Source organism: Ruditapes philippinarum, unplaced genomic scaffold, assembly GCF_026571515.1.
Source record: "Ruditapes philippinarum isolate M1 unplaced genomic scaffold, ASM2657151v2 ctg8244_1_1_1_1, whole genome shotgun sequence".
NCBI classification, from domain to species: domain Eukaryota; kingdom Metazoa; phylum Mollusca; class Bivalvia; order Venerida; family Veneridae; genus Ruditapes; species Ruditapes philippinarum.
Window position 1 is genome coordinate 30,948 of NW_026858999.1, and position 11,542 is coordinate 42,489.

Sequence of the window (11,542 nt, forward strand, 5' to 3'; positions counted from 1 at the left end):
GACGCAGTTAACTTGCTTAAGATGACATCCAGATGAAATGTGCTACATTAACCTGTCCAGATGACACCCAGATGGAAAGTGGTAAAATAATCTGTCCAGATGACATTTAAATGACAAGGTGATACAATACCCTGCCCCGATGACATCCAGAGAATAAGTGCTACAGTAATACGCCACGATTTCAATCAGATGGTAAGTTCTACAGTAATCTGCGTAGATGACTTTCAGAGAATAAGTGCTTTAGTAATCTGCGCAGATGACATCCAGATGACAAGATGCTACAATAGCCTGTCCAAATGACACCCAGATGCAAGTGCTACAGTAATATGCACAGATGACATCCAGATGTAAAAGCACTACAATAATCTGCACAGGTGACATTCAGATGATAAGTTTTTACAGTAATCTGCACAAATGACATTCAGATTGGCAAGATGCTACTGTAACGTGTCCAGATGACAATCCAGGTGATAAGTGCTACAGTAACTTGCATAGATGACAACTTAATGCTAAGTTCCGTCCGTAAACCACCTGATTCAAACCGCTAAATCAAAGGCAAAATCTCTGACAAAACTGAATTAATCCACACGCAAAACCCCAGGTGTAGGCTGATCAACCATTCCTGTCCTGTTTGTTGACTCTAGCTCAATCACTTTTACAGCGACATTTTAAAAATATAATGAAATTCATCACCTATTTCTTGCTGGTTACAAAGTGAGCAGGTTCTATTTTCTCTTTCAACACCAAAATACGACCTCTCTCTATAGAAATGTCATTAATGACCATGGGATTTGTTGTTTGTCAGTCGCAACTTTTCGGCCCTATCGTCAGTAAACGGATATTATAGATAATAGCCGAGGACGTTCCGATTTGTAGTTTGTATAATTATTTTGCATGTCCATATAATTGTATTTTGCAAAACTTGAATCCGCACTTACTACCAATGAATATAAACGTTATTCCAAGAAAATATATATGACCAATCCGTATAATAGAAATAACTCCTTGCAATAAATCCCAAGTTGTATCAAACCATAACCGACAGTCGGTATTTTCTCATCTGTTTCTACAAAACAAAAAAAGACTAAACGTATGGTGAAGTAATAAAGCGTTTAATGACATTGATCATTTTTGATCGCCTGACCATTTGTATTATCATAGTTTTCAAATCGTGTCATTTGCTAACTATCGTGGCCAAGGCAACCTTCCAGGAGACTTCAGATTGTCTATGTCAGTACATGTATATGCAATTAAAATAATTACGATATCTCTATTGAACTGCTGCGCATTACCAGCTTAAAGGGAAGCCGCCGATCGCGAGGTTGTTTTGACATGATGGGACTAGAAATATTTTTTCGAGATTAATGTTCTATTTGATGTAGATATGAACAAATGATTTATGTAGTAAAATTTCAGATTATTCGCTCACTCCATTTTTACATCTTCATCAGGAATGATAACTGCTTGAAATAACATAGAATTGAAAAGTGTTTGCAACGTTTTTAACTCAAATCGGGTTAAGAAAAGCACAAAAATACGATTTTCAATAGATGTTTGAGTATATTCTTCATTCACCTTTTGGATATCTTTCTGTTTTAAAGTGCCCCTTTTTTTGATCTGTATATGAAACTCAATTTTATGTTTTGGGACTTTATGACCTCAGAAGAAGCCCTTGACTGGCCATAAAATATATTTGTAACATTTCAATACAACGACGGGCATAGCATTTCGTTCATTGGGAATATCTGTATGATAATAATAATAATAATAATAATAATAATAATAATAATAATAATAATAAAAAATGATAATAATAATAATAAAAATAAATATATGAAGAAGAAGAAGAAGAAGTAAAAGAAGCAAGAGAGTTTATTGGTGAAATATTAGAAGTTATAAGTAATAAAAAAAACTTTAACATTTAAAAGGTGGAAAGTACGACGGTGACAAGTCGGTAAACGAAACCACGATGGAAAGACCTCGATATAATTTCATGCTTTAACCATCGTACTTTAGACTTTTCATCACCGTATTTTCGGCCTTTCACCATCGTGGTTTCATTCTTTCGACTTTTCGCCTTCATACTTTCGACTTTTCATCATCGTGGTTTCGACTTTTCATCATCGTGGTTTCGACTTTTCATCATCGTGGTTTCGACTTTTCATTATCGTGGTTTCGACTTTTTATCATCGTACCTTTTTAACGCCTAACGAAATTTGAATAGGGAACAGTACATGAATGCCAGTTATTTATCCTAACTTTTAATTTTGTACTTTTATTAGTTTATATAGTTTATTGTCATATTGTCATATTTTTACATATTTTATTATGAGTATTCTGGTCAGCAAAATTGTCTTATCCATATTCAGTTAGTTTTGTCATAAACACGGTGGCTGAACCACATATGTATCTCAAAATTGATCATCAGTTAAAAAAAATACCATAACGTTTATAATTTTATTATATTGGCCTTATTAATGTATGATATACATATGACAAAAACAACATTGTATTTACACCAATAAATATTGAACACTGCCATTCATAAAATTGAATTACATGTATAAGAGGAAAGGAAACAAATCATATTTTAATAAAATTCTAGTTTTATTCATAAAACATAAATAATATGTGACTTTTCACTGTTCTTGATGTCCACTACATGTATAAAACTCTTTTTGTGACAGTGAAAGTAAGTCATTCACAGGGTATGCTTTCTACTTTTTAAGACATATCAAAGTTTGTTTTAGTTGTTGTTTTTTATTACAACAACAAAATCATAATCAAAGCACAGAAGGCGCTGAATTTGTTTGGGTCTCAGAATGTAAGAAAGGTGCAGGTTGTGAGATTATATGTTTAGTGCCACCAATGCTTTCCAGCGTTTTAATTGTAGTAAATTGGCTATAAGACTAATTGCAACACTGATATTCAATCCAATGTTTATTTGACTTTAACAATTTAAAAAAATGAGTTCAGGGTAAACCTGTTGTTTAAAATTGAAGTAAATATTACTGGGATTTGAACTCCAGACCTCTCGCTTCCTAAGCGAGCCCGAAAACCCTTCAGCCACGGTTAAATTTATATGTGAACGGCCTGAAGAAAACCATATTATTCTAAATTAGGGCTTGTAACGACTTTTAACTGTTGTTTAACACAGATGTAAATAATCCTGAAGCTTACTATAAGCATGTATATTTATAAAGAATCAAAGGGCTTCAAGTTCTTTGGTATTTTCTGATCTTTGCAATCTAAATCGTACTGTATATCTGTATGCATTTTCCTGTATAAGTTTATTTTTATGTATTATAATTCATTTTGTAAGGCACACACGGAATTCTGCATAACTAGAGTTGCATCAAAAAATCATTTATGTACTTTTTTACGACAGCCACACTTTATCCTTGTAAATCATGGCTACTTCTTAACAAAAACAATTAAAAAAAGAATTTAACAAAAAAAAAATTTCCTCGACTGGGATTCGAACTCGAGACCTCTCACTCACTAAGCGAGCGCGTTACCACTGTACCACGGAGAAGTTATACACAAAATGTCTGAATAATATCAAGTCATTCTAAATTTAGAACTTCCATTGCATTCAGGAATCCTTATTAATTTCGTGGTATTTTGTTCAGGGTAAACCTGTTGTTTAAAATTGAAGTAAATATTCTAGCGAAAATCCTCTCGCCCAAACAGTCCGACATGTAGAATCTATATATTCCACTACTCGGTTTGTGTAGTATTCGGTAATCTACATGGCTAAAAATAGTATTTTCATTGATAAAATCATATTCATCCGCGTAATTTGTGATTGTGCATTTATTGACAATTCTATAAGCCAACGCTATTGTTTAACTTTAAATGCGTTGTAATTTGTTGGATACTTGTAACAAAATAAAATATTTCTTTCTTTTAAATCGCTAGTTTTAAGCTGTTTTGAGAACTACTTGTTGTTAGGTTTGTCATAAACTTCTGTGTCAGAGATTGAATGTCCGCTTTGTATTTAGTTATTTTCGATCAGAAAATACCAGAAAACAATATTAGAAATCTTCGACCATTCGGGAATTACTTTGCTTGAAAATTGATGCGCCTGTCTTTGACCATCTTTACGCAGTGATCTCCCCTGAATTTTTCGGCTTTAGTGTACAAACAAAAGGGAAGTAACCGCTTCAAAAAAGTGGACTACTTTCGGCATTTGCAATTAAGAACATTAGACTCTGAAATTTCGCTACCATTATTTGTTTGGTCTGACGACCCAAACAAATAAAAATAACAACACAGCAAAAACATAAAATCGAAATATATTCTTGCATTTTTATATACATGTACATGTGTATCCCAATTTCTGTTTTGTATTTTGATTAAGTCTACATTCGTTTCTGTATCTGGTGTGTCCAAAACATGATTTTTGTAAATTACAAAAGGTCCAAAACGATTCAACTTTTTCACGAAAGCAAATAATAACAGAATGATGTTAAATATTAGATAAAGTTAACTGAAACAAGCATTGAGATAAAACAATGAATATAACTATCACATCTTTTTAATATATCCAATGAGCTTCAAGCATGTGCACCATTTTATATAAATAAGTATTGGATCCAAATTTATTGATTATGGCCTGGCTTTCTTTATTCTGCGACCAAACACATATGATATTCCTACATGTATTGCATTCCATTTTTAAACGAATATGTCAAATATATTTATACTGTAAGTAAAAAAAAACAAACTATAAAACATATAAAAAACAACAACGAAAAAAAAAGCAATCGGCGACAACACCCCCCCCCCCCCCCCGAAAAAAAATAACCCCCCCCCCCCCCCCCCCCCCCCCCCCCCCCCCCCCCAAAAAAAAAAAAACACACACAAAAAACAACAAACAAAAAAAACAACAACAAAAAAAACAACAACAAAAAAAAAACCGAAAAACAACAACAACAAACAAACAGAAATGTGATGTTAAATAAGATATATACATGTAGCTTTAAATTTCTATAATTGTATGTGAATACATACAATTATAATTATCCTATTCTATTTTAGTATTTCATATATCAACGTCTTAATATATCAATATCAAATATTGGTGTAATATTACTTTGAATTCCTGTATCATTCTTTTAGTTATACTATTAAAGGGAATTGGTCTGTAATACAATGAATAATCGTGTTGACAGCATTTAGTATCAGACATAGAAGCAAATCATGACAGAATTATATAAAGATTTTGTTGGCAAGTGTGAGATACATGATCTGATATTATATATATTCATACAACATATATGAGTCCATCTTTACAAAACCAACATAGTGCGTTTGCGACCAGCATGGATCCAGACCAGCCTGCGCATCCGCGCAGTCTGATCAGGATCCATGCTGTTCGCTATCAGTTTCTCTTCTTGTAATAGGGTTTGTAAGCCAACAGCATGGATCCTGATCAGACTGGTCTGGATCCATGCTGGTCGCAAACCCATTATGTTGGTTTTGTCGTGACGAGGCTCAATTTTATTCAGTGACAGGTATTGTTTTTTCACACCCAAACAAGCCAGTGAATTGTGTTGCTACTTCGCTTATAGCGAACTTCGGATATAACGAACGATATATTAATGTCCTATTGAGTTCGTTATAAGCGGAGTCGACTGTAAAATCATTATACATGTGTGTGTCATACATCTTTCATCTCAACAACAATATTTGGAGACTGTCCTGAATTTGTTGTTGTTGTTATATTGTTAATAAGTACAGGATTACTAGATCTGTCTCGTGATTGTTCGTGTAGATAATGGGTTTCTTGTGACACATCCTTTCGTATACAAGACACGTATTTTAACTGAAAAACATAAAATTTATGCACATGTACACTATTTGGATATGGGAATTAGAATCTATTAACTGTGCACGTTTACTCTTTTCAAATGAATCGGTAATTATCGACTAGTTTCGGATGTTATCGTGATACCCCGAACTTTTTTGAAATGTCTATATTTTATAAATTTTTGTCATGCAAGAGGGCGCTTTCATCTGTGACGCCATTATTTGAGAAAATGCTTAAATGGCGACTCGCTTATATATGCTCAATAGGGTCCGTGAATAAATAGTAATAGATAGCTATTTGAGACGATTTTAAAACACCAAATCGGTTCTTATATACGATAACCATGTTTAACTAAGTTCCAAAAGATTGACCTATTTGGCTTACAGACCTCTCAAATTGTGAGCTTTAAGGAACCATTTAGCTCTTGTAAAATGAAAGGGATGCACTTCTCTCTATATATTGATTATATAATACCATTTTAAATCACAGACTACAACATATCAACAAAATTTTTATTCAAGACGATTTATGGAAGCCGTGACTGTCTTATGTTATCAATGATTTTGCTATCTTGTGAAACGATAATATTATTTTGTCGTTTGAGCATGTTAACATGTGCAATTTACATCATGTCTTGTCAAAGGAACATGCTGACTTGTACAAACAGCATGTTAACTTGTCAAATTATTATGATGACATGTGCAGACAACATGCTAACTTGTCAAAGTATCGTGATGACTTGTGCAAACAACATGCTAACTTGTCAAAGTATAATGATGACTTGTGCAAATGACATGGTAACTTGTCAAAATGTAATGATGACTTGTGAAAACGACATGTTAACTTGTCGAATTATTGTGATGACATGTGCAAACAGCATGTTAACTTGTCAAAGTGTCATGATGACTTGTGCAAACGCCATGTTAACTTGTCAAAGTTTATTGATGACTTGTGAAAACGACATGTTAACTTGTCGAATTATCGTGATGACATGTGCAAACAGCATGTTAACTTGTCAAAGTGTCATGATGACTTGTGCAAACAGCATGTTAACATGTCAAATAACCATGATGACTTGTGAAGACAACATGTGAACTTGTCAAAGAATCGTGATGACTTGTGCAAATGACATGTTATCTTTATCATACTGACATGTCAAAACGTGCTGTTAACTTGTCATCATCATGACTTGTGCAAATACCATGCTAACATGTAAAAATTCCATGATGACATGTGTAAACAGCATGTTAACCTGTCGAATTATCGTTATGACATGTGCAAACAGCATGTTAACTTGTCCATATATCATGATGTCTTGTGCAAACGACATGTTAACTTGTCCAAGTATAATGATGACTTGTGCAAATGCTATGTTAACTTGTCAGATCATCGTGGTAACATGTGCAAACAACATGCTATCTTGTCCAAGTATCATGGTGACTTGTGAAAGCGACATGTTAACTTGTCAAAATTTCATGATGACATGTGCGAACAGCATGTTAACTTGTCAATGTATCATGATGACTTGTGCAGATGCTATGTTAACTTGTCAATGTATCATAATGACTTGTGCAGACAACATGTTAATTTGTCGAAGAATCGTGATGACTTGTGCAAAACACATGTTAACTTGTTAAGGTATTATGAGCATGTCATCACGATAATTCCACAAGTTAACATGCTGTTTGCACATGTCATCATGAAATCTTGACAAGTTAACATGTCGTTTGCACAAGTCATCATGATACTTTGACAAGTTAACATGTTGTCTGCACATGTCATCATGATTATTTGACAAGTTAATATGCTGTTTTAACAAGTCAGCATTGTCTTTAGACAAGATATGATGTAAATTGCACATGTTAATATGTTAACTGACATCGTTTCACAAGATAGCAAAAACATTGATAACATAAGACAGTCAAGGCGTTCCATAACGATTAGATACTAGTAAAGAGGAAACTTACCGACAATAAAGCTATGACCGTTCCTAAAATAGCACCAGCGATGACGTCACTAAAATGATGTTTGTTATCATTCACGCGGGAAATACAAACAAATATGGCTGCGCATAAAATTCCAAGTTGTATTAATGGCAAAAATATTCTTATTTTTTTCGTCCATGTGAAACGGAGCTGCAGAAAAATCTAAAAATAAAAATAAAAGCTACATTTATTATATCAAATAAACTGTACATCATGTCATACTATCAGCCATATTTTTCTAGCTAAGATTTATACAAAACCTCGTAGAAATAATCATATTAAGTATGCTGCATTTGAGACTTCTTAAGCCGGTCAACCTTACAAATGAACATGTATCTTTTTTTAACTTAAATCATGTAAGTTATTAAATATTCATAAAATTCTTTTATACACATTTAAAGAAAGGTTCATAGATATAATATATTATTATTGAGAGTACATACGATTTTGACGGTAGTGTTTTTGTGTGCGTGCGGGCGCGCGCGTGTGTGTGTGTGTTTTTTTTTTTTTCAATTTATAATCAATCAGCATACAATTTGGTCAAAGTGACATGATTAACATTGCTTAAGCTACCTCTAAGTGATTATGTTATTACAACCGTGTTCCTGAAGAATTATTAAAAGAGATGATAATTATATCATTATTAAAAAATAAAAGATATAATCTCACCAGTAAATATATTGCACCGAAAGTTGACAAAGAAGCATGGCCTGATGGGAACGATTTCCTGGAATAAATTGACAGAATTATTAAGGTTAGTAAATTACACATTATTGATATATACTTATCTTCAAAATTCATGGATTGTTCTACTCACAGACGGATTTGTCATTCTTGGTCATACGAACTAGCAATTTATAAACACAGTATATTAAATAATTTTATAATAAAGCACGTGTGTTTTTGTAACGACTTTTTTATTGGATTATAGTTAATGTTATGCTATTTATATACACGACCGGTTAACATGCATCTCACTAAAATAAAATGACCGTGATATACTAAATATTCCTTACAAAAAGTTCTGACAGGTCATATGACCATATATATTATATAAACATTTACTAAGAAACAAGGCTACACATGTATCAGCTAGTAAATATTAAGCCATTGATTATTTATTTCACTTGGAAAACAAGTAAAATCTGTGACCCCTTCGCGCTTTATTTACGGTACGAGCCGGGCACCTGTCAAGAAGACCCATTTTTCAGTAAGCCTAAATCTGTTTACTTCCTAGTAATATATGTCCGTAATGCGTGCCTGGTCATTCTCCAATTCTTCTTCTAACACTTAAAGTACTTTGATATATAATATTAATTTAATAATAAGCTAAAGGTAATTTTACATTATTAGATCCACCTTTGTTATTTGGCAGGAAGGGCAAAAGGTTAAAATACCTTTAATGATTTTCATCAATGATTTTCATTAAGACAACACTCTGGTGCGTTGTTATTTCTGCTTTAAGTCGGACACTTTTGAAAATTTTAAGTTACATGTCTTTTCATTATATATATTTCCATGATAATGCAAAATCAAATTTCTTTCGATAATTAAAGATTGAGTGCCTGGTCAAATGTAAAAAAATTGTTGTTATGATATTTCCACGGCAACGTAGACCATACAGTCGCACTTATTAAAAATTTCTTTATGCTTAAGCTGTTGGGAGTTTTCCCAGATTTTTTTTATATCAAATTAGCTTTTGCAAACAATTTGGTGCCCAACCAGGGATCGAGTATCACAGCCTCTTGTCAGGTAACTACTTGTTTGACAGTCAAAATTTATCATTTTATATTTCGAGAAAATTATATGAAATTCAAAACATTAAGAAGACATTATTACAGACGACAATTTCCCCCAGCATGCAAAGCGTTCAATTATAGCCATACCTTGAATCTAAAAGTTTCCTCTTTGTAACGTCTGATGTACACACGTCAGTTTGTATCATAATGTAACCATGGGAACAGTTTATTTTAGAAAAGTCTGGTTTACATAAAGATACAAAATGGGGGCGGAGCCTTCCTCCAAATAATTTCATGGTTTCTGTCAGAAATAATGTACATGTCGTGGCGAATAAAAATGCTCCAATAGTTCTGAAAGAAAAAAGTGAAACTTTTACATTAATTTAGATAACTTTAATAATATCTGTCATATTTTGCGGTTCGGATCGGAATATCCGTCCCGAGGTGGCCCGCCCATTGGGCGGTAACGAGGCTTGCCGAGTTACCGCCCATGGGCGGGTGACCGAGGGACGGATATTCCGATCCGAACCGCAAACATATGTCAGATGTTTTTTCTTGCATATTCTACCATATTCCATTATATTTTAAATTCTTTATCTTTATTTTCAATGAAAATTTATATCATAACAACCGTAACTACTTTCTTACAACAGCGTATGAATTACAACTTCATTCATAACGGTAAAATGACGTCATCCTAACCGTGCCATTGTACAGCACGCGACTCATCTGGAACCCCCCATGCCAGATGAAATTTCCGGCATGGGTAAAACTCACGGAAACGCCAGTCTGATATGCAAGAAAACATTTATCACATACCCGTGCAATTTTATAACACTTTTTTTAGTAATTTTATAATAAAGCACGTGCGTTTTTGTAACGTTGATTACCGTTAATAATAATGGTAACGTGTTAATTTTTTTGGCATGATGTCATATGCGTTACACAAACATAGCGTAAAATACGTAAAATCATGTTACGTATTTATTAGCGCCTTAATGGGAAAATGAATATTTTGTACTCTTTACTGGTCTTATTTTCAGGTTTTTTTGGACAGAATATGACAATCGTTTAGCTTCTTTACTAAATTAAATGAACTCGTTGAGTAAAGTGATAATGTGCTAGCCAGAGGCTTGCATAAGGTAATTTTATTCAACTCGTTCAATAAAAGCAGTACTAAACTTATACTGGTTCTGGTTCAATATACTGTGATATGTGATAAGTGATATGATGCACTTTTCCAAAATAAAATTGCTGAAATACTTAGTTTGAAACAACACAGAATTGGCGTAACATCATAACAATTCATAAATTCGTACATGTTTTGTAACCATGACGGCCAGGTCCACCATGACAGTTCGGTTTATAAAACTGATTTTGATGATAATGAACTTAAAAATGAAACAGATTTACCTGTACAGCTTCACCGAGAGTTTTTGTGCTAAACATTTCTTTTCGTTTGTCTGTTTGTTTGTAGAGGAAATAGTGTGGGCCGTTTCTATGATTATCATCTGAAAGAAGATAATCCAAACATTAGAAAGAACTCGTATAATACGAAAGAGCGGCGGTCACATTATAACTTCTTCGTGAACTTAAATTCGTGAATTTGAAATCGTTAATTTATAAAATTGAAATCGTGTATTCGTGATGTTTAAAACGTTAATTCACGAAGTTTAAATTTTGAATTATATATTTAATTTAAGTATATGTAACAAAATTTTTTTTACAAGAAGTGTAAATACAAAATTACACTTGTCATTTACTTTATTTCTAGACATAAATGTAAAAAAAGCATGCTGAACATTTTTTGTGAGTGGCGGCATGACCCAGTGGTAAACGTGTCTGACTAGTAATCTAACGATTGCTGGCCGCGTAGGTTTAAACCCTGTGAGGAGCAAACGTGACCAAGAAACTTTACACTCATTGCTTTGTACTGGTTAGTTCCAGGAACAGATTCCTGAATAAGCTTATAGCTTTCAACACAATCGAACGAAATAAATAAT

The 11,542-nt window shown here is 33.2% G+C and overlaps 1 protein-coding gene across 1 annotated transcript; it reads right to left on the reverse strand.

Annotated features, from left to right (window-relative positions):
* Nucleotides 1-5,092: 5,092 nt before the first annotated feature.
* LOC132754881 (phospholipid phosphatase 1-like) lies at nt 5,093-11,050 on the reverse strand (the record flags this gene model as incomplete). Its single annotated transcript, XM_060745630.1, has 5 exons — nt 5,093-5,830; nt 7,783-7,962; nt 8,470-8,527; nt 9,687-9,890; nt 10,953-11,050. Coding segments are annotated over 5 exons (705 nt in total), but the record flags the coding sequence as incomplete, so codon positions are not given.
* Nucleotides 11,051-11,542: the final 492 nt, after the last annotated feature.